The sequence below is a fragment of the Marmota monax genome, unplaced genomic scaffold (assembly GCF_021218885.2).
Source record: "Marmota monax isolate L192 unplaced genomic scaffold, Marmota_monax_Labrador192_F-V1.1 WCK01_AAM20220418_F8-fsc00012, whole genome shotgun sequence".
Classification (NCBI taxonomy): Eukaryota; Metazoa; Chordata; class Mammalia; order Rodentia; family Sciuridae; genus Marmota; species Marmota monax.
Window position 1 is genome coordinate 21,573,310 of NW_026695227.1, and position 25,206 is coordinate 21,598,515.

General features: G+C 32.8%; 1 protein-coding gene across 8 annotated transcripts in view; it reads left to right on the forward strand.

Moving 5' to 3' along the window:
- CUNH12orf40 (chromosome unknown C12orf40 homolog) overlaps positions 1-25,206 on the forward strand; it is a 74,305-nt gene that overhangs the window by 15,538 nt on the left and 33,561 nt on the right. For 2 of the 8 annotated variants that reach the window (XM_058576313.1, XM_058576317.1), the window contains exons 2-7: positions 2,411-2,450; positions 5,649-5,787; positions 17,610-17,742; positions 18,159-18,207; positions 19,152-19,340; positions 22,525-22,640. In XM_058576313.1, coding sequence (XP_058432296.1) covers positions 2,411-2,450; positions 5,649-5,787; positions 17,610-17,742; positions 18,159-18,207; positions 19,152-19,340; positions 22,525-22,640 — 666 coding nt within the window. Of the gene's footprint in view, positions 1-2,410; positions 2,451-5,648; positions 5,788-17,609; positions 17,743-18,158; positions 18,208-19,151; positions 19,341-22,524; positions 22,641-25,206 lie in introns of those variants that run through there. The other 6 variants (XM_058576314.1, XM_058576315.1, XM_058576316.1 and 3 more) reach the window with 6 other exon arrangements.

Below are 25,206 nucleotides of genomic sequence, written 5' to 3' on the forward strand. Positions count from 1 at the left end.
TGATGTTTTAGTTTAATATTAATTACACTGTAGTTCAAAGCATAGAATATTTTTCATCTGCTAGTTATTTATTGCTCTTTTAATTTTCTTTATATTTTCTAATTTTATTTGCTGAACATATTATTATAAGATGTTAACATTCTGAAACAGTTTCTTTTGCATGGCATCATGCCCCTAGGAATATAAACTAATCAGGGAACTAAAAAAAAGTAAAACCACACACGAAAAAAACAAAAGAGCAATTTAAGACAGATAATGTACAGTATTTATATAACACCTATAGTATTTAATTTCTGATGTAGCTTCAATACTGCCTGTATGCACCATGAAAATTTATGGTTTAGTTCTGTTTATAACAATTCTTTGGCAAATTTCTTATTGTTTTAAAATTTTTATTATAATTATTGATTCATATTAATTATACAGATTAATGAGTTTCACTGCAATATTTCCATACATGTATATATCATGCTTTGTTCATATATACCTGCCTTACTACTACTGTCTTACTATATATGCCCCCCCCTTCCCCCAGGCATCCTGCCTTTTCCTTTCTTTAATAGTCTGACTTTTATTTTAAGACATCTTCTTTTTAGTTTCCACATATGAGAGACAAAATGTGATACTTGTATTTCTGTGTCTGTCTTATTTTCCTTAACATGATAACTTTCAATGCCATCTATTTTCCTAAAAATAACATGATTATGTTCCTTTTAATGGCTGAATGTATGCATACACCACTTTTTTTATTTAACCAATTCATCTATTGATGGGTACCCAGGTTGACTCCATATCTTGGATTTTTTAAGGATTTTTTTAGCATTTTATTTTTTAAAGATGTTGATGAATCTTTATTTTATTCACTTATATGCAGTGCTGAGAATTGACTCCAGTTCCTCACACATGCTAGGGAAATGTTCTACCACTGAGCCATAACCCCAGCCCAACATTTTCTTTTAAATGTTTTCTTACTAGAAAGATTATCAAAGGTCAGAAGTTCACAATTCTGTTGTCAGTATGGTTCCCTTCCATCTCTCTTTTTTTCTTTCTCCCCTCCCCCTTTTTTCTAATTTTCCTTCCCTTAACCCTTTACACTTCTCTCATTTTTTCCTTAGCAAAGAATAACAAATATTTATATTCCTACTATACAGAATGAATTACTTGTGGAGTGTTCTATGAAAAAAACCTCCAGATTTTCTTTAAAGTACATAGCTATAATGATAGCTAATATTGTTCATTCAGACTTTCATTGAACAAGATGATTGTAATGTATTTCTTTAAAAATCCACTTTCCAGGCTGGGTGTCATGGTACACACCTATAATCCCAGATACTTGGGAAGCTGAGGCAGAAGTATCATAAGGGGACAGTCTCTGCAACTTAAGACTGTCTCAAAATAAAAAAATAAAAGTCCTGTGACTGTAACCAATGGTAGAGTACCATTGGGTTCAAGTTCCAGTACTGTAAAAAATAAAATTTTTTCCAGGATAAAATAGTCATTAGTTTAAAAAGGATTATCCTTATTCTCACCCTTCTTCCTACCACTAAGTCTCTGATCTTTCAAATATTAAGACAAAAATTAGAGAAACTCTAATAAAAGTTATTTTATAAAGTACAGATAGATTTCATTAATAGATTGGTATATGAATGGAGTCTTGAAAGTATTGAAAGTTTTAAATATGAATATATGATGAAGAAAGTATCTTAACATGGAAAAGAGTACTATATATAGATTTTACTTTGGGAATGAGTTCATGAAGTGGATAACCAAAAAACAAGAGTTGAAAACTAAATTCGGACCATTCTATGGAAGTTCTATTCTTAAGTGATAATCAGATATATGTTTTAGAGTGCTTTCCCATGTAGTAAAATATGTTGGAGAGCATTTGCATAAGATCAAAGTAACCTTTTAAAATTTAATTTTGGTAAATTGGCTGCATAATATTGTAATAGTCAATGTAGAATGCAAATGACTTGATGATTCACTGGCAAATTTTTTGGATTATGTGCAAATTTTTTGGTATGAATCATTTTTTATTCTTTTAAGATAACATGACAGTAGAGTGCAGTTTGACATACTATACATACATGGAGTGTAACTTATTAGGATTCCATGCTCATGGTTGTACATGATATGGAGTTTCACTGGTCATATATTTGTATGTGAACATAGGAAAGTTATATCTGATGGCATGGATCATTTTTATTAGATACATAAAGTGTGTAGAGACAGGATCTCACCGAGTTGCTTAGTGCTTTGCTTTTGCTGATGCTAGCTTTGAATTCATTATCCTCGTGCCTCAGCCTCTCAAGCTGCTGGAATTACATGCATGCACCACCACACCTGGTGGCAATTGTCTTTAAAGTCATTTCTTTAATCACTGTATCTTCTGTCTTGCTTCCATTTTTAGAACCAGGGTTCTGATCAAGCAAGAGAGGAGAAAACAAAAGGTGAGGAAGATATATTTTTACTTGTCTTATCCTTATGTGAATCGTGACCTTCTGAAACATTTTCTACTATTAATAAATTCACCTAAGTGAATCAAATCAATCATCTTTCTTTAGTCTTCATCCTTGTAGATAGTTTGTTTAAATACTTTTTCTCAGACAGAGATTTAAAGATTATTGTTGATTATTTATGTCCTTCTAGTTCTAAAATATATTTCAAGTCTGACCTCTTCTCACTATTATAGTGTTAGCACTATAATTCACATCATCATTTACTGCCTAAAGTACTATAATGGTCTCTTGTCCTTTGTCATGCTTTAACTTGTCCTTTTTTATTTTACTGATTGTGTTATAAAGTTGAGCATGTATGTACTGAGTGGTATATGTCTGAAAGAAACTCTTATACATGTGTACTTAGAGATAATGTATAAGATTGTTTGGGTCACTTTTATTGTTAAAATAGCAAACAAAAAGAAACAAGAAGGAGAAAAAAGAAGTGCATCTAGAGAGAGGAATAAGAGAGGGGAATAACCTAAACACCCGTTAGTAGTAGAATTATCAAACAGATTGTGGTATATTCAAGTAATGGTATGTATCGACTTCATGTAATTAGGTAGATCAATCTCAAGGACATAATGTTGAGCAAAAGAACCACTCACCGAAGAAGACAAGCAAAAAGATTCCTTTCACAAAAAATCCAAAGGAGCAAAAACAAAGGAACAAAAACCTAGTGTACTAATATGTCAAAGGTAGTAAAATTTAAATGAAAAGGAATGACAGTGAAGGCAGCATAGTTGCCCTCTTTGGATCCTTTCCCTTTTCTTCTGTGGCCCTTCACTCTCACTTCACATTTAGTTCTCAGTCTGCTGCACTGTACAATTCTTGTTAATGTCAACAATGAACCTTCTATTGTTGAATCAAAAGAATGTTTTTCAGTCCAACTTACTTTAATATGATATTTCCAATGTAGCCTGCCATTTCCTTTATTTTTAAACAAACTTATCCCATGCTTTCTTTGACTCATTCTCTGGATTTTATTTCTGCCTCTCTGGTTATTCCTTTTTTAATGGCTTTAAGTTAAAATTTGATTTATGATTTTCTGAAAGTTTTCTTATTCAGATTGTTTCCTAGTTTTTTTCTACCAAGTGAGACTTGATAGAAAAATTGAGCCTGGTCATATCAGGTAAATCAGTGACATACTCTTGTCCTTTCTAGGAACAGAGATTATGGGTAGTATGATAGCTTGAGCAGGGATAAACCTCTCTTGGGATGTTTCCTGGAATCAAGGCTACTCACTTTGCAGACAGTCTTTGTAGTTTCCCCTTATTCTTGGAACCTTTAATTTCTACTCCCTTTGGCTAACTCTGACTCATGCATCTATCTTAGAAATCATTTCCTAAAAAAATCCTAGTCCTCCTGCCCTCCATCTGCCCATCCTCCCCCATTACATTAACCTTCCACAGTATTTTATATCATCCCCTGTCATACTCAGTTGCAATTGTGTCTCTGATTCCTATGATTTCATCTATCATAAAATACAGTGCCTCAAGAAATAATATTCTTAATTCCAGTACACCATCAAGTATAAGATCTAGCATTGATAGGTAATTTTTTTTTTTTGGTCCAGTGATAGAATCCAGGGACTCTAAACCACTGAGCCACATTTCCAACCCTCTTTATTTATTTATTTTTTTATTTTGAGCCAGGATCTCACTAAATTGTTGGGGATGGCTTGGAAATTGCAATCCTCCTGCCTCAGCCTCCTGAGCTGCTAGGATTATGTGTGTGTGTGTGTGCTACAATGCCCAGCAGTTTTTTTAAGGACAGAAATATTTTCATCCTAAGGTTTCTACTATTTTATTACTGAATTATACTATGATCATTTAAAAGACATTTTAGTCAAATTTAGGGTTGTACATTACTCAAATGAAATATGTATGCATACCCTTTATCTATGATATATTTTGTATAAGAGAACATTTACTATTATGTTTGATAGTTGGCAAGTCTTTTATAGTTTTTACAAGTTTTTTAAAACCTTTAAAGTTGGTTGTAATTGACAGTATTCCAAGAAGTTAATGTGAATGAGCCTTACCCTCTTGAAAATATGATATATAATTATTTGGAAATATGACTCTTATGTTAAAATTTTTCCTGTCTTAGACTTTTTCCTTCTAACTACTCACATGTTAAGGAAGTTATGGTATTGTATTATGAATTATTTAATGGAATAGAAAATGTTTAAAGACAATTTGTTACAGTGTCTAGCACATAATATTTGCTCAGTTAATATTACACAAATCAAGTGTTTTTGAATTTGGTCAATTAAAGACGTAATTTGAAAAAAAAAGGAAGAATAATTATAGTTCAAGCAGGAAGAAAATAAAAGCTGAATGAAGAATGATAATTATGTGCAGATCTTTTTTTTTTTTTAAAGCAACCTTTTAGGAATAAAGGAGGGATAGTACAGTGAACTAAATTGGCATTGATTGCAGATATTTTTTACATAGTTTTCTTCCTTCTCATTTCTGCTGACTTTTAATGACACTTAGCTGCAACATACCTTTAAGGCATTTTTATATTTATAGGATAGCATACTTTGTAGAAGAACAGGTTTTTAACCTGTTGGATTTTTTGTTTGTTTGTTTGTTTGTTTTTTGTACCAGGGATTGAACCCAGGGGCATTTAACCACTGAACCACATCCTCAGCCCTTTTTTTTCAATTTTATGTAGAGACAGGGTCTCACTGAGTTGCTTAGGGCCTTGCTAAGTTACTGAGGCTGGCTTTGAATTCGTGATCCTTCAGCTTCAGCCTCCCAAACTGCTGGGATTACAGGCGTATGTCATTGTACCTGGCCAGATGTTTTCATTATATTATGCATATAGATAATTTTTAATCTTTTGATACCTGGGAATACTTTTTTAAAAAAATTCCATTTTAAAATATCATATGTTATAATAAAAAACTAATTAAAAAATCCAAGAGAAACTTTATTAAATGCTGTGAAATTTAGAGTTTTAAAGCAAGTTACAAGTTATTATAATTGATTTTAATTCATATGTAGACATATAAAGGTGGTGTCACAAAAATATACAAATATCAAGTCAATGATTTAATACCATTAGTGCATTTATGACTTATGGTTCTGCCTTAAATTAACTGGTTGATGCATTAATTTTTAACATTTTAAATTATTTTAGGAATACTTTGAAAGGAACAGGTTAAAATCAAAAATGAAATTACTGGGAGTTTTGTCCCCTGCAAAAAATTCCACTGCCAGTTTAGACCTCCTTAACCTATATATGGTAAATCAGATATCTTGTAAGAAGAAAACACCTGGTAAGTCTTTCCAGTAGCGTTTTGTTTAAACCTTAATGTGACCATAATAATTTTTGGCTTTCTAATTAATTTGCAATTTTAGAACTCAAAGCATGTGGCAAATTAATTTAAAACTTAGGTGCTCTTTAAATTAGAATAGTAACAAGATCTTAATGAACATTGTTTAAAATCTTTGTTGCTTAATCCATTTATTTTTATATTTAGGTTGTATATGTGTTATATAACATTAATTTATTAGTGATAGTTTTAATTACTATAGTGAATTTGTTGTAATTATTACATTATTTTTTTCTAGGCAGATAGTTACCAGAGTTTAGCTAGAAAGCAAGGAATAATAAATATGTTTACCATCTTTTACATTTAGAGAATTTGTTTTAAAAGAGTAGTAGGGAAGATTTTTCCCTGAATGACTGGTTTCCTGTCTCAAAAGATTGAATTACTTCTTACACATTCCTGGAATGCTATTTCAAAATAATGTCTGTTTTCTCCTGCTCTTCAATTAAACAAAAAGATAATCAGATTATTTTTCTCTCTCTCAAGGAACAAATATATATCTGGTATTTAATGTTTTAAGTGAGTGTTAAAATGGGAGCTTAAAAATAAGACAATTCAAAGAGGGATATAAATCAATCAGAATAGAAGTATCTCTTCATTTACTTTGTCTCCAATTTTTCTTCCTCCCTCCATGAATGACAACTTGCACAAGTACATTTATTTATACTTTTAAAAGGAATGTTATGTATGAACTTGGGAATAAAACTTCTTACTGTAAATTGAATGTATTTACTTTTATTGCCTGTTTTTTAGGCAAGGAAAAATATTTTCCTTTCTATCACAAGGTTCATGGCTGAGGCCCAGACATGTCATGGCTGAGGCCGCAGCCATGTTATGTCTGTCTTCTACATGATAGACAAATCACTATCTGTCAAGTAAATGACAGATTAACAAATTAATACAGATATATTTAAAATGTTTTATGTGACATGACAACTTTATAAGAAAATATAGACCCAAATCAGTCAGTAAATCTGTGCGAGGTTTGATGAAGAAGTGGATGGCTGTGGAGAGGTATGACTGGATTAAAAAGAAAAGCATGAGCTAATGATATTAACCTAAGAGCAACTTGCTGTTGGTTAAGTGTCTTTCTGTGATCCTGTGTCTTCAGAGAGAAGGATGTTTTGACTTGTGTGCCTCAGTGGTAGAATGCTTACCTAGCATGTGTGAAGATCTATATACTATACCCAGCATAATAAAAATATTTTCCAAAAAATTGAAAACTATGATACTTCCCTTAAAGTGTAAGAATAACACCTGTTTTCAATTACTATAATTATGAATACATATTAATTTATATTTTAGTGGAATTCCCTGTGATATTTCCATACATACATACATTGTGCATTTACCATATCCATTCACCCTCTTCTACACTTCTACCCTGACCTCAGCATTCCAGTCCCTAGTAATCAGAAGGGTACCTCTTTTTAAAAAATTTTAAAATTTGTTCTGTTTAGATATAAATGACAGTAGAATGTATTTTGTTATATTGTACATTCATGGAGTATAACTTAGAATCCCATTCTTGTGATTGTATATGATGTGGAGTTACACTGGTTGTGTATTCATATATGAACATAGGAAAGTTATGTCCAGTTCATTCTACTGTCTGTCCTATTCCCATTCTTCCTCCTTTCCTTTCACTCTCCTTTGTTTAATTCAATGAACTTCTGTTATTTCCTCCCCCATCCCCTTATTGTGTGTTAGCAACCACATATCAGAGAGAACATTCTGACTTTGGTTTTTTGGAATTGGCTTAGCATGATATTCTCCAGTTCTATGCACTTACTGGCAGATACCATAGTTTTATTCTTCTTTATGGCTGAATAATATTTCATGGTATACATATACCAAATTTTCTTTATTCATTCATTGTTGAAGGGCATGTAGATTGGTTCTATAGCTTCACTATTGTAAATTGAGCTGCTGTAAACATTAATGTGGCTGCATCACTGTAGTTTGCTGATTTTTAACTCCCTTTGGTATATGTTGAGGAGTGAGATTAGTGGGTCAAATGGTGGTTCTATTCCAAGTTTTCTGAGGAATCCCCATACTTTTTATAGAGTAGTTGCACCAATTTGCAGTCCCACTAACAATGTATGATTGAATCTTTTCCCCCATATCCTCGCCAACATTTATTGTTACTTTTATTCTTGATAATGGCCATTCTGATTAGAGTGAATTGGAATCTGAGTAGCAATCTCTAATTGCTAGAGATATTGAACATTTTTTTTCATAATTTTTTGAGCATTTGTATTTCTTTTTCAGTGAAGTGTCTGTGCAGTTGCCTTGCCTATTTATATATTGGGTTGTTTGTTTTCTTGGTGTTAAGTTTTTGAGTTTTTAATATATACTAGAGATACATGCTCTGTATGATATACAGGTGGCAAAGATTTTTCTCCCATTCTGTAGGATCTCTACAGAATGTTTTTCATTGTTTCTTTGCTTTGAAGAAGTTTTTTAGTTTGATAACATCCCATTTATTGATTCTTGATTTTATTTTTTGCACTTTAGGAGTCTTGTTGAGGAAGTTGGTTCCTAAGCTGACATGATGGAGAATTGGGCCTACATTTTCTTCTAGCAGTTGCAGGGTCTCTGGTCTAGTGCCCAGGTCCATGATCCACTTTGTGTTTTGGGAAGAGTGAGAGATCAGGGTTCAATTTCAATCTGCTCCATGTGGATATCCAGTTTTCCCAACACCATTTGTTGAAGAGGCTGTCTTTCTCCAGTGTATGTTTATGGTGATATGAGATCACTATATTTATGGGGGTTTGTCTCTATATCTTCTATTCTGTACCATTGGTCTTCATGTTTGGTTTGGTGCCAAACACATGCCATTCGTTGTTTGTTACTATAGCTCTGTAGTATAATTTAAGTTCTGGTATTGTGAAGCTTCACTTTTTTGTTGAGGATTGCTTTGGCCTCTTATTTTTCCCAATGAATTTCATGACTGTTTTTTCTATTTCTATGAACAACATCATTGGAATTTTAATAGGAATTGTATTAAATCTATATAGCACTTTGTATTTATGGCCATTTTGCCAATATTAATTCTGCCTATCCAAGTACATGGGAGATCTTTCCATCTTCTAAGGTCTTCTCCAATTTCTTTCTTTAGTGTTCTGTAATTTTCATTATAGAGGTCTTTCACCTCTTTTGTCAGCTTGATTCTCCAATTTTTTTGGAGGCAATTTTGAATGGGTAGTTTTCCTAATTTCTCTTTCAGTTGATTCATCACTGTGTATAGGAATGCAATTGATTTATGGGAGTTAATTTTATATCCTGATACTATGCTGAATTCATTTTTAAGTCTAGCAATTTTCTGGTGGAGTTTTTTGTGTCTTTTAAATATAGATTCATGTCATCAGCAAATAGGGATAATTAGATCTCTTCTTTTCCTGTTTGTATCCCTTTAATTTCTTTCTTGTAACTGCTTTGCCTAGAGTTTCAAGGACTATGTTTCCTGGAAGTGGTGAAAGTGTTTTGTTCCAATTTTTAGAGGGAATGCTTTCAATTTTTTCTCCACTGAGAGTGATGTTGCTCTGGGGTTTAGCATATATAGCTTTTAAGGTATTGAGGTATGTTTCTACTATCCCTAGTTTTTCTAGTGTTTTGAATAGGAATAGATGCTGAATTTTGTCAGATGCTTTTTCTGCATCTATTGAGATGATCATGTGATTCTTGTCTTTATGTCTAATAATGTGATGAATTAGGTTTATTGATTTCTGTATGTTGAGCCAACCTTGCATCCCTGGGATGAACTCCACTTGATCATGGTGTAGTGTCTTTTTAATATGTTTTTGTATGCAATTTGCCACAATTTAATTGAAAATTTTTGCATTTATGTTCATCAGGGATATTGGTCTGAAGTTTTCTTTCCTGATATGTCCTTGTCTGGTTTTGGTATCAGGGTGATACTAGCTGCATAAAATGAGTTTGGAAGGATTCTCTCCTTTTCTATTTCATGAAATCATTTGACATGAATTGGTGTTAATTCTTTGAAGTTCTGGTAGAACATGGCTGAGAATCCATCTGGTCTTGGGCTTTTCTTTCTTGATAGGCTTTTAATGGTGTCTTCAATTTCATTGCTTGTAATTGACCTGTTTAAATTTTCTAGGTACTCATGATGCAATTTGGAAATCATATGTCTCTAGACATTTATTGCTGTCTTCAAGATTTTCTATTAAATTATAGAATAAATTTTCAAAATAGGTTCTGATTATCATCTGTATTTTAGTAGTGTCTGTTGTGATATTTCCATTTTCATTTCATTATTAATTTTGGTAATTGGAGTTTTCTCTTTTTCTTTATTAGCTTGGCTAAGGGTTCACCAATTTTATTTATTTTTCCAAAGAATCAACTTTTTGTTTTATCCATTTTTGGATTGTTTCTTTTGTTTTCTTCATTGACTTTCACTCTGATTTAATGATTTTCTGTCTTCTATTGATTTTGGTGTTGATTTATTCTTCTTTTTCTAGGGCTTTGAGATGTAATGTTAGATTAATTATTTGTTGACTTTCTATTCTTTTAATAAATGAGCTCAGTCCAATGAACTTTCCTCTTAGCAGTGTCTTCATAGTCTCCCAGATATTTTTGATATGTTGTGCTGCTATTCTCATTTACCTCTAACTATTTTTTTTATTTCATCCCTGATTTCTTCTGCTATTTATAAGTAATTCAATAGTGTGTTATTTAGTCTTCAGGTGTTAAAGTAGCTTCTACTCTTTATTTTATCATTGATTTCTAATTTCATTCTATTATGATCTGATAAAATGCAAGGTACTATCTCTGTTTTTTGTATTTGCAAGAGTTGCTTTGTGGCCTGAGATATTATCTATTTTAGAGAAGTATCCATGGTCTGCCAAGAAGAAAGTGTATTCAGTCCTGATGGATGAAATATTCTATATGTCTGTGAAGTCTAAATTATTATTTGTATTTTTTAATTCTATAACTTCTTTATTTAGTTTTTGTTTGGAGGATCTATACAGTGGTGAGGGGGTTTTGTTAAAGTCACCCAGTATTATTGTGTTCTTCTCTATTTAATTCCTGAACTTGAATTGAGAAAGATTTGTTTGTTGTATGTAGATGCTCCATTGTTTGGGGCATAAATATTTTCAGTTATTATGTCTTGTTGATGTATAGTTCCCTTAAAAATGTCTTTCTTTGTCCCTTCTGATTAACTTTGGCTTGATGTCAACTTTATCTGATATGAGTATAGAAACCCTTGCTTATTTATGAGATTCATGTGAATAATCAGTTTTTTCAATCCTTTCACCTTCAGTCTGTGGGTGTCTTTGCCTATGAGTTGAGTCTCATGGACACTACATATTGTTGAGTTTTTTTTTTTTTTGAGCCAATTGTTAGTCTGTGTCTTTTGATTGTTGAGTTTAGGCCATTTATAGTCAATGTTATTATTGAGAAATGATTTTTATTTCCTGAAATTTTGATTTATTTCTGTTTTTAAATTTGAAATAGTTTTTCCTTTGATTGATTATCTTCTAGTGTAGGTCCTGCCTTTACTGGTTTTCACTTTTATTCTTCATTTCTTAATGAAATATTTTATTAGGTATGTTTTGCAATGCAGGCTTTTGTTTATCATTGAAGGTTTTTATTTCATTGTCAGTTTTGAAGCTTTATTTTGTTGGGTATAGTATTCTTGGTTGACATCCATTTTCTTTTTTTAATTTATATATGACAGCAGAATGCATTACAATTCTTTTTACACATATAGAGCACAATTTTTCATATCTTTGGTTGTATAAAAGTATATTCACACCAATTTGTGTCTTCATACATGTGATTTGGATAGTAATGATCATCACATTCAACCATCATTTCTAACCCCTTGCCTCCTCCCTTCCCCTCCCACCCTTCTGCCCTATCTAGAGTTCATCTATTCCTTCCATGCTCCCTCTCCCTATCCCACTATGAATCAGCCTCCTTATATCAAAGAAAACATTTGGCATTTGTTTTCTTTTTTGGGGGGGATTGGCTAACTTCACTTAGCATTATCTTCTCTAACTCCATCCACTTACCTGCACATGCCATGATTTTATTCTCTTTTATTGCTGAGTAATATTCCATTGTGCATATATGCCATATTTTTTAATCCATTCATCTATTGAAGGGCATCTAGGTTGGCTCCACAGTTTAGCTATTGTGAATTGTGTTACTATAAACATTGATGTGGCTATGTCCCTGTAGCATGCTGTTTTTAAGTCCTTTGGGTATAGGCTGAATAGAGGGACAGCTGGATCAAGTGGTGGTTCCATTCCCAATTTTCCAAGAAATCTCTATGCTGCTTTCAATATTGGCTGCTCCAAATTGCTGTCCCACTAGCAGTGTCTGAGTGTACCTTTTTCCCCACATCCTCGTCAACACTTATTGTTGTTTTTCTTCATAATAGCTGCTATTCTGACTGGAGTGAGATGATATCTTAGAGTGGTTTTGATTTGCATTTCTCTAATTGCGAGCAATGATGAACTTTTTTTATATGTTTGTTGATTGATTGTATATCATCTTCTGAGAAGTGTCTGATCAGGTCCTTGGCCCATTTATTGATTGAGTTATTTGTTTTTTTGGTGTTTAACTTTTTGAATTCTTTACATACCCTTGAGATTAGTGCTCTGTCTGATGTGTGAGGGGTAAATATTTGCTCCCAAGATATAGGCTGCCTATTCACCTTATAGATTGTTTCTTTGTCTGAGAAGAAACTTTTCAGTTTGAGTCCATCCCATTTATTGATTCTTGATTTTAATTCTTACACCAAAGGAGTCTTATGAAGGAAATGGGGCATAATCCCACATGATGGAGATTAGGGCCTACTTTTTCTTCTATTAGACACAGGGTCTCTAATTTTATTCCTAAATCCTTAATCTATTTTGAGTTGAGTTTTGTGCATGGTGAGAGACAGGGGTTTAATATCAATTTCTTTCATAGGAATTTCCAGTTTTCCCAGCACCATTTGTTGAAGAGGCTATTTTTCTCCAATGCATGTTCTTGGCACCTTTGTCTAACATAATTGTAGTTTTGTGGGTTAGTCTATTCTGTGTCCTCTATTCTGTACCATTGGTCTACCAGTCTGTTTTGGTGCTAATACCATGTTTCACCTTCAGTCTGTGGGTGTCTTTTCCTATGAAATGAGTCTCTTGGAGGCAACATATTGTTGGGTCTTTTTTTTTTTTTATTGGATCCAAACTGCTAGTCTATGTGTTTTTATTGGTGTTTTTATTTTATTAGGCCATTAACATTCAGGGTTATTATTGAGACATGATTTGTATTCCCAGCCATATTTGTTTATTTTTGGTATTTAATGTGACTTGGTTTTTCCTCTGATTAGATTTTCTTTTAGTGTAATCCCTCCCTCTGCTGATTTACATCATTGTTTTTCATTTACTCTTCTTGGAATATTTTGCTGAGGATGTTCTATAGTGCAGGCTTTCTAGTTGTAAATTCTTTTAACTTATGTTCATCATGGAAGGATTTTATTTCATCATCAAATCTAAAACTTAGTTTTTCTGGATATAAGATTCTTGATTGGCATCCATTTTCTTTCAGAGCTTGGTATATGTTGTTTCACGATCTCCTGGCATTGAGGGTCTGGATTGAAAAATCTGCTGAGGTACGAATTAGTCTCCCCCTATATGTGACCTTATTTCTCTCTCTTGTGGCTTTTTAAGATTCTATCCTTATTCTGTATGCTAGGTATTTTCATTATAATGTGCCTTCGTGTAGATCTATTGTAATTTTGTACATTTGGTGTCCTGTAAGCCTCTTGTATGCAGTTTTCCAATTTGTTCTTCATATTGGGAAATTTTCTAATATTATCTCGTTGAAGAGATTGTGCATTCCTTTGGTTTGAAACTCTGTGCTTTCCCCTATCCCAATAACTCTTAGATTTGGTCTTTTGATGCTGTACTATAATTCTTGGATATTCTGTTCATGGTTTCTGACTTTCTTCATTGTGTGGTGAACTTTATTTTCCAGATTGTATACTTTGTCTTCATTAATTAATGTTCTTTCTTCCAAATGATCTAGTCTGTTGGTTATGCTTTTTATTGAGTTTTTTATTTGATTTATTGTATCCTTCATTTCAAGGATTTCTGACTGTTTTTTTTTCAGAGTCTCTATCTCACTCTTGAAGTCATTGTTTGCTATCTGTGTTTGCTCTCTTGTCTCTTTGTTGGAGGGATCAATTTTTTTTGCCTGTATTTGTTCATTTAGGTAATTATTTAATTCACAGATCATTTTAATTATGAACCTTTGGAACTCCTTCTCTGACATTTCATCAACTTTGCTTTCCATAGGTTTTGTTATGATAGTGTCCTGGTTTGTTTGGGGGTACTTTCCTCCCTTATTTTTTCATGTTTTCTATGTGTCTTCATTTCTTGCAGTGTGGATCTGTGATATTACATTTTCTTCCCTATTTTTTCTTAGTACCTATGCAGATTGTTTGTACCTCACCTTGATGTTGGGCTTCCAGACCCTGTTTCCCTCTTAATGTAGCATGTCCTTTTTCTCTGGGAGCCTTTAAAATTCTATTCTTAATCTGTATGTTAGGCATTTTCATAACAATGTGCTTTGATGTGGCTCTGTTATCTCTTCATTAAAGTGATCCTTCATTTTCTGTATTTTCTCTCTTGTACCATCCTTACATTGTTTTTTGACCTCACTGATCAGTTTAACAATGAACTCCTTTGACTTTCTTCCACTGTGGTGTCCATGGATTGTTATTGAAGTATCTTGGTTTGTTTGGGCCTCTTGGTCCCTTGATTTTTTTTATGTTGTTTGTGTGTCTGCCCATGTAACACTATGGATTTGAGATAGTAGAGTTTCTACCTGTTGACTTATAATGTCCCTGAAGATTTCTAATACTTCATCTTCAGGGGGAGTCTGATAATAACAACCATCAATGCAAACAATGCGCATCATTAAACCAAATAATTCCTTCTATGGGATCTACAATGTAAATTTACATAAAAATCAGAAATGATATGATCAGTTGTTGCCCATAGGAAAAATAGTAAGTTTACAAAGGATTTACAATTCTAAGTCATGAACAGTGATAGAACTAAAGTGATGTAGGAAGTGATGTAGGATTATGAGGGAGGAGGAGAGAAAATAGAAGTAAAAAAATTAAAGGAAGATTGAAATAGAGACTAATAGAGATTGGCTGTTAGCAGTAGGCAGGAGAGAGAGAGAGAGAATCAAGAGAAGTAGATATGTGAGAAAAATGTATAAAATAAACATTTTACAAAAAGTAGAAGAATGCCAGAACATAACTGAGTTATACTGCATAAATGTGCTAGTCCTCAAAATGCTGATCCATGAAAAATAATTTACTTGAAAAATGCTTGAAAGGTGAAGGAAGAAACAGATATGAATATGTGTAAGCATCCATGATCCAATCAGGTAAGTTAACAGTTCAGATAAAGAAAAAAGAAAAAAGTAAAATTTTAAAAATCTTAATTTAAAGAATCATTTATGTTGGAGTTCGAATGATTTTCAGTTTTCCTTCCCAGTTGTGTTCTGTGGGGTTACTGGAGTGTGATGGGAAATCCCGTTGGAGGAGCTCCTGGAGGTGGGGTTTAGGCTCCAGGTTCTTCACTGAATGGCAGTTGGTCTGAAGATTTTAAATCTGTATATCTTCTAAGCTCAGCAGTTGCTGGTCAATGCTGAAATACTGCCCCCCAGGGATCTCCCCTGGGCTCTGCTAGCATAGTGGAGGAGCCAATCCTATGTCCCCACAGTCACTCATGTGTGTTTTGGTCTCTCAGGTTTAGTCTCCAAACCAAATAAATCTTGCCCTTCAAAATTCCCAGTTGGACACCTCTTCCTAGTGATTTTTCAAGCAGCCAGTCTGGAGGGGGTGGGTAGGGAGCCAGGTGGGTTTCCCCTGACAGGTATTACCCTGTGTAAACCCTTCTCAGGTTTCTTTTCTCCTGGTAGCTTAGGGACACTCTGTGGGCCTCTTTCTGGCCAAACTTGGGATAGCCAGTAAATGGCTCCCCTAGCTGCCCATCCCCACCACAGTAGCAAAATGGTTTCTTCCTTCATCCTCTCACACTGCTAGGAGAATGGGGCTTTTTTCCTTGCATGAGGATATTGTTCAGTGCACCTCTCTGTTCAGTCAGGAAGTGTCTTTGATCCCTAATCTCTTGGTACCCAGACATGCTGAGTTTTTTTTTAATTGACTTATCCCTCTACATTTTTCAAGGGGGATCTTTCCAGCAGTCCCTGCCAGTGATGCACAGTGTTGGGAATTTTTCTTTATTTTATCCACTTCCTGAGTCCTGATCTGCTTTAAATGTCCAGAATTAATTCCCAGTAAAGCTCCTCTGTTTTTCTCCACCCATCTTGCTGAGAAGTCACTTGTCTTTTCACACCATGGAGCAACCAAGAAAGTGACCTTCTTTATTCTACCATTTTGGTACCTTAGGAGGGTACCACTTAAATGAAATTTTTATGACCCTGTTTGGGAAAAGGTCAGAAAAATCCTAAGTTGTGAGGCCTGCTTTAGGGAAAAAAGAGGAAGCTGATAGTGATCTTCCTACTTCTGCAGTTTTCAAATGATAAGGTTCCATGGGATAATATATGCTAATCCCCATCACTTTCTCCCTGACAATTATTCATTCAACATATATTTGTTGAATTACTTATCACTTAATACTATATTGGGGCAAAATAGAAAACAAGACTTTATTAGTCATAATTCATGGGTGCTAATGATGAATTTAAAAAGAACTATATTTATACATTTAAGTAAAAAGAAGAGTGATGATGCAAAGGGTCTCAGACTGCCTGAATCAAGGATTTACATACTAATAGGATTCCTTTTTTCTTAAGATATTATTTTTATTCTCTTGGATAGTCATCATCATTAAGGCTCAACACCTGGCCTTAAGAAGCTAATAATTCTCACCTCTCCTAGGCTTGCCACCCAGAAAGACTGAAAGTTCTTTCTCTCATTTTACATTTTTATGGAAGAGTGTTGCCTTTTGCTACTGGTGGTGTATCCTAGCAGTGGAACACACTTAAAACCCAATGTATAGGATTCCATTATTGATTCATCCTTGCAGAAATGCCTGTCCCCAAACCAATTATTTTGCACAGAGACGGATAGTTTCCATTGGAACTAGATAGTTGGGGAGGGTATAAAAAACATTTCTCAGTAGAGTAGGTAGGGATGGGGTTTGTGGCTCAGTGATAGAAATCTTGCCTAACCTGTGTGAGGCACTGGGTTCAATCCCCAGCAACACATAAGAAAACTTTTAAAGAAAAGAAGGTTTTGTATCCATATACAACTAAAAATATTAAAAGAGTAGGTAAAAGTACTGCACAGACAAAACAGTATGTCTACTGTAATGAGAGATCAGGCTATATGTAGATCATCCTATATGTAGTCTAAATCTAGTGCAGGAGTCAATCAAGTACAATAAAGTGTGCAAAGTGATAGAGAAAATGTTTGGTGCTATAGTAATGTATAATAATACATAGTTGGGGGATGAAGCAAGCCTTGGAAGTAGAAAAAAGTAGAACTAAATTAATGGCCCCTTTCTTGATGTATATATAAACTGAGGAAGAAAAAGATGTTTTTAATTATATGTGATTGTTGTTAATATTGTAATGACTTTTTCTAGCATGTATAGAATGTGTTTTTAGTAAAATTTCTAAGATAAACATTTATTTAATTAACATGATGTATCAAGTAGTGCTTTGAAATATTTTTTTTATTTTTAAACTATAATCTAATATTTTCATTATAGAAACTGTAAAAAAACCATTCCATGTGAATATGAATAGCAACATAAAAATGCTTCCAAAGAAACGTGAATTAGAACTTCCAATGTCACCTCATTGTACACCTTCTAAACTCTGCCTTGATGATGTAGAAAACAAGTGAGTTTTAGCTGGTATTTACATTATTAGATGTTTAAACTGGTTATTATCAACAGTTTTATTCTTTAGGAAATTATGAGGTACTTACCTTCAAGTTGTTTTTGTTTATCTAATTATAGATATTAAAAAAATGTTAGAACCTTTATCAAATGGCTGAGTCATTTTGTACACATACTTTGACTTTCCTTATCATAAAAACGTCACTGTCATGTGTAACTAATTAAAACAAATTTTAAAAGTCTATTTCTAATATTAACATAATTTTTATAAAATTCAGCTATATTATGACCCGAAAATGATTTATTAAAATTCTGTATGTTTTTGTATGCTTGTGTAGAACATTAAGAGTTTTAAATATATAAGAAGTCATTTTTATTGTTGTTTAAATTTTAACCTTGAATTTTTCTTTTCATTAGTATACACTATCAAAAACTAGGTAACAAGGAAGAACTTGGCCAAGTTCAGGTGAGATATTTTTTGTAAAATTTTTAAGTTGTTTTAACAATTGTGATATGTCACTGAATAATCTTAATTTTTGAATACTGGGGAAAATTAGCTATCCTTTTACAAAATGTTAGACTTTTAAAATATTCTTTTAAAAGATTTTCAGTGTAGGAAAATAATACCTTAGTATATTTTAATTGATTCCTTATGAGAATCCCTTTGTAATATCAACAATGTGACCAGGCTTATGTGTGAATAATATTTGATTGTGCTTGTTACTGAACAGCTGTAAAAGACATTTCACTTAAGGGTTCTTACCATATGATTATTGAGCAGTTCATCTCTTCAAACATGTATGACAAGATTATTTTATACCAAGTTGTGATGTTTAGTACTCACTTTAATCCCAAGATAATTTTTCTTTCAAAGTATAACAAACTAGATTTTAGCAAATAAAATTTTAATCAATATAAGTACATAGATTGTTATTAAATCTTGAAATTTTGTTTAATGTCCAGTGCCTTCTTATTAACTCTTCTTTCCTTTCTTTGAATTGTCAGAGTTAAACCAGACCAGAAAGGCAATAGCAGTGATACTAAAAACAAAACAAAACAACAACAACAAAAAAACAAAAAAACAAAAAAAAAAAAACCTTTGTAAATCTTGTCATCTACTTTGTGGTTTAATGGAACTCAGATTTTCTTTCATTAGAGGATAGCATATGGGAATGAAGCTTGTGGTTGGAGGGCAATATGGGCGGGAAAAACAAAGGGAAAGGAGTTCCTAAGTAATATCTTAGTTAATAATTTCTCTCATATTAATAAATCCTGTCAATTAATGATGACTTGTCTTTCCTTGGGACGTTTTCCCTTGCAATCTATGCCCTTTTCACTTATTTTGGTTGTACTATTTTGACTTCTTTAGGTAATATGTATTTTAAATTATTTTATATTTTTTTCTTATAGTTATCTCAAGTTAAGAACTCATACAGTATGTTTGAACCTCAGTTCAGCAAAATAGAAAAGTGCAATTTTACTCCACCATCTTTTTCAGCAGAATTATCTTCTCACAGACATATTCCAAAACAAAATTTAATTCCCAGAATAGCATCTAGTCCTCAGAGTCTTGTATATGAAAAAAATCAAGATGGGCAGGTAACTTTGAATTTTATTTTTATCATATACTGTTTTATCATATACTTTATAAAATATATGTATATATATTTTATATATGTATATATATTTTATCTATATATTTTATATATGTATATATATTTATGTATATATTTTTTATAAAATATATGTATATATTTTATACATATAAAATATACATATATTTTATCATATACTGTTTTTTAATCATATACTACTTCTGTTTTTTATAGATTTTAAAAGTGTAGCCTGCAAATTAGTACAGATTAGAAGTACCAAATTGTACCAAATTAGAAGATAATTAAGGATGATTCATTCCTCTTAGATCAAAAGCTTAATTTTCTGTGCTCTAGAAAATTATGAATAGAAAACCAAGGAATGTTCTTCACTACCTTAGAAATTATCATTCATTTTAGAAAATTATTGATAGCAAATTTGAAAATAATTCAGTCTGTTTTATAGCAGTTTATGTTATGATCACTGTAAGTCAATAGTTTATAGATGTCATGGCAATTCGGTTTGCATGATATAGAAGGCATCCTGTGATGACATAGTCTCAGTGAAGACATAGTAGTTAGTCTCTTAAAGTATGAGTTGTGGTGGCTTGATTGGTTTTATGATTTAAAGATGACATCTGTTTATGAGTACTTCAATTAATGTACAAATTTATTCTTTTTTGTGTGTGTGTGTGGTGGTACTGGGAACCTAGATGCACTCTCCTACTGATCTATATCCCCAGCCCTCTTTGCTTTTTATTTTGAAAAAGGCCCTCACTAAGTTTCTGAGGCTGGCTTCAAACTTGTAGTCTTCCTGCCTCTGTCTCCTGAGTTGTTGGAATTACAGGCATGTGCCCTCTCACCCAGCTACATATATAGAAATATGTGGCAATGTTACATAGCAGATACTACAATGATTAATCACAGTTTTCTACAGTTAAAATATAAAAAAATCCAAATTCTAATATATGTTTGTCATAGAACATATAAGGGAATGATTTACTAAATATATATAGATTTAGAAATTTAAATTATTGAAGTTACTATACTAATGTACAATGGTAATGAAGAAAATGGCTATATAAGCATTATATTTTATTAACAGGGATATTAATTTTAGATTTCTCCCAACTTTTAGCTTGCAGTGGTTTATACCATATTTGTATGTACATTATCTATAAGTAAATTTATAATAAATTTATGATTTATAAGTTCATAAATCATTTTAGTTAAATACTATACTATATTATAGATAAATGTAATATAGTTAATTATGATGATTTTTTAAAGTGTTTATTAAAGGATGATTTGCTGTTTCTTGGAGAGAAATGAAAAAAATTAAAGAACCTAATAATTTTTGAATTATGCAATTAAGGATATTCAACAACCCATTTGTTTTGTATTTTTAAAATTTTATTTGATGGGTTCTTTTTAGTTATACATATTGGTAGAATCCATTTTGATATAATTATATCAGCATGGAATATGCTTATTCCAATTAGAACCCTAATATCTTTCCTTTACTTTCCCTTTCCCCACCCCTCTTCCCTTTCCTTTATTGAGCTTTCTGCTATTTTCCCATGATTATGTTTATTTTTTAAATTAATTAATTGTGGATGTACACTATGGTGACATTCACTGTGGTGTATTCATGTATGTATATAAGAAAATAACATCAGATTCATTCCATTGTCTTTTGTTTTCCTATCCCTCCTCCATTCTCTTTATTCCCCTTTGTCTAATCCCACTGAACTTCTTCTATTTCTGCCCCCCCCACACACACACCTTTTTGTGGATTAGCTTCCACATATTAAAGAAAACATTCAACCTTTGTCTCCCTTTGTAGATTAATTTGTAACTTATCCTTGCTCTATTAGCTTGTAAGATGGAGAATAAAACACTGTGATTTCTCTGTAACCAATCTCTTCCTTACCTGTTACATATTATACACTATAGGTTAGCAATTAATTCCAAATAGGTAAATAACATACCTACTATGGTAGAAGACTGGAAAGAGAAGCTAATGTCCTTCTCCACGTTGTAGTGTCATATTTTTCGTTCTTAGAAAAATATTTAATAGATTATTTATGGAGATTTCTAGAAAAGTAAGAAAAATTAAAATGAAGTATTCTCTTCTTTCTCTGTTTTACTCTTTTGTGGTGCTGGGTATCAAATCTAGAGCCTTATGCATGCTCATCAAGTACTCTGCCCCTCCATTCCTCTTTTGGTTTTTTATTTGTCACTTCAAAGTTAACTTTGTTTCTGCTCCTCTGTCACTGTTTTGAGACTAAGATATATTTGTTAGCCATCTTCTGACTTTGGTCTTTGTTTGTTGTTTGTTTGTTTTCCAAAGACATTCAGTGTCTCAATTTTCCTTTTCTTTATTTTTAAATTTTTGTGATAGGGTCTTACTATGTGGCCAGGTTGATCTTCAAACTCCTGCATTAAAGTGATCCTTATGTTTCTGTGCTGGCATTGCAGGTGCTCACCACCACTACCACCTCAACTCTGCTCTTTTTGTTTTCTGTTTTTATAATTGATTGTCTTTGGACTTCTCATTTTTATTGTTCCTGGGTTTAAAATTAAATATACTATAGTTATAAATTATCCTTACTGAATAGATTAGTGTTGGATAAAAATGAAGTAAGTTTATATAGAACCTTCCACACTAACAAATGGATGTTTTTTATGCTTTAATAGTCTTCATAGTCTTATCCCTATTTTTTACCGAATGATATTGATATTCAGAAAAATTAAAGTAGTAGTCTAAAATTACAGTAAATGGAAGAACTGAGACCAGTGTAGCTGTTTCCTTGAAACAAACTACTATTTTCTATCAGAAACTTAACATTTAGTTATAGGAGATTCTGGTGTTCTGTGTGTTTATTTTTATAATCTTTTTTTAACTGAGAAAAATATTAATTCACCATAGTATTAACTCTCTTATTTTAACAATCATTTAAATACTGATATTAATTTGTTGGTGGCTTTTACCTTCATTGTGCTATGGTGGCAATTGTTAGAACAGTATTTTGTTTCAAAAGGAACTAAAATTACTTTCTATTAGACTAAAAGATACATTTCTGAATATAGATGCTGTTCACTTAAATGACATTTTTTTTGTGTGAGCAAGTGAAATTCCATGTATGTACATTTACTATTTTAATGTTTTTTTTTTCCTATTTTTCTAGCTCAACAATGTGGATGGTTCTAATTCTTTGGTTTCCAAAATAAATGAAAGTCAAGATGATCTCAGTTCATCATATAAACCAGCACAATTTGGAACATTATTTGAAAGATTAAACAGGTAAGCAAAGATGCTGAAGAAAATGAAGATGTAGGATTCTCTACTCTCAGTTATTAATCTAATCTTTTTAAAAAAATTTTTATTATTGGTTGTTCAAAGCATTACATAGTTCTTGACATACCATATTTCATACATTTGATTCAAGTGGGTTATGAGCTCCCATTTTTAACCCGTATACAGATTGAAGAATCACATCAGTTACACATACATTGATTTACATATTGCCATACTAGTGTCTGTTGTATTCTGCTACCTTTCCTATCCTCTACTATCCCCCCTCCCCTCCCCTCCCATCTTTTCTCTGTACCCCAGATACTGTAATTCATCTCTCTCCCTTGTTTTTTTCCCTTTCCCCTCACTTCCTCTTATATGTAATTTTGTATAACTATGAGGGTCTCCTTCCATTTTTATGCAATTTCCCTTCTCTCTCCCTTTCCCTCCCACCTCTCATCCCTGTTTAATGTTAATCTTCTTCTCATGCTCTTCCTCCCTGCTCTGTTCTTAGTTGTTCTCCTTATATCAAAGAAGATATTTGGCATTTGTTTTTTAGGGATTGGCTAGCTTCACTTAGCATAATCTGCTCTAATGTCATCCATTTTCCTGCAAATTCCATGACTTTGTCATTTTTTAGTGCAGAGTAATACTCCATTGTGTATAAATGCCACATTTTTTTAATCCATTCATCTATTGAAGGGCATCTAGGTTGGTTCCACAGTCTAGCTATTGTGAACTGTACTTCTATGAACATTGATGTAGCAGTATCCCTGTAGTATGCTCTTTTTAGGTCTTTAGGGAATAGACCGAGAAGGGGAATAGCTGGGTCAAATGGTGGTTCCATTCCCAGCTTTCCCAGGAATCTCCATACTGCTTTCCAAATTGGCCGCACCAATTTGCAGTCCCACCAGCAATGTACAAGAGTACCCTTTTCCCCACATCCTCGCCAGCACTTGTTGTTGTTTGACTTCATAATGGCTGCCAATCTTACTGGAGTGAGATGGTATCTTAGGGTGGTTTTGATTTGCATTTCTCTGACAGCTAGAGATGGTGAGCATTTTTTCATGTACTTGTTGGTTGACTGTATGTCCTCCTCTGAGAAGTGTCTGTTCAGGTCCTTGGCCCATTTGTTGATTGGGTTGTTTGTTCTCTTATTGTCTAATTTTCTGAGTTCTTTGTATACTCTGGATATTAGGGCTCTATCTGAAATGTGTGGAGTAAAAATTTGTTTCAGGACGTAGGCTCCGTATTTATCTCTCTCATTGTTTCTCTTGCTGAGAAAAAACTTTTTAGTTTAAGTAAATGCCATTTGTTGATTCTTGTTATTAACTCTTGTGCTATGGGTGTCCTATTAAGGAATTTGGAGCCCGACCCCACAATATGTAGATCAGGGCCAACTTTATCTTCTATTAGACGCAGAGTCTCTGATTTGATATCAAGCTCTTTGATCCATTTTGAGTTAACTTTTGTGCATGGCGAGAGAAAGGGATTCAGTTTCATTTTGTTGCACGTGGATTTCCAGTTTTCCCAGCACCATTTGTTGAAGATGCTATCCTTCCTCCATTGCATGCTTTTAGCACCTTTATCAAATATAAGATAGTTGTAATTTTGTGGATTGGTCTCTGTGTCCTCTATTCTGTACTATTGGTCCACTTGCCTGTTTTGGTACCAGTACCATGATGTTTTTGTTACTATTGCTCTGTAGTATAGTTTGAAGTCTGGTATCACTATACCTCCTGATTCACCTTACCTGCTTAGAATTGTTTTTGATATTCTGGGTCTTTTATTTTTCCATATGAATTTCATGATTGCTTTATCTATTTCTACAAGAAATGCTGTTGGGATTTTGATTGGCATTGCATTAAACCTATAGAGAACTTTTGGTAATATTGCCATTTTGATGATGTTAGTTCTGCCTATTCATGAACAGGGTATATTTTTCCATCTTCTAAGATCTTCTTCTATTTCTCTCTTTAGGATTCTGTAGTTTTCATCGTACAAGTCTTTCACCTCTTTTGTTAGGTTGATTCCCAAGTATTTTATTTTTTTTTGAGGATATTGTGAATGGGGTGGTTATTCTCATTTCCATTTCAGAAGATTTGTCGCTGATATACAGGAATGCCTTTGATTTATGCGTGTTGATTTTATATCCTGCCACTTGGCTGAATTCATTTATTAGCTCTAGTAGTTTCTTTGTAGACCCTTTTGGTCTTCTAGGTATAGAATCATGTCATCCGCAAATAGTGATAATTTAAGTTCTTCTTTTCCTATTTTTATGCCTTTAATTTCTTTTGTCTAATTGCTCTGGCCAGTGTATCGAGAACTATGTAGAACAGAAGTGGTGAGAGAGGGTATCCCTGTCTTGTTCCAGATTTTAGAGGGAATGCCTTCAATTTTTCTCCATTCAGAATGATGCTAGCCTGAGGCTTAGCATAGATAGCTTTTACAATATTGAGGTATGTTCCCGTTATCCCTAGTTTTTCTAGAGTTTTGAACATAAAGGGATGCTGTACTTTGTTGAATGCTTTTTCTGCATCTATCGAGATGATCATATGGTACTTTAAGTCTACTG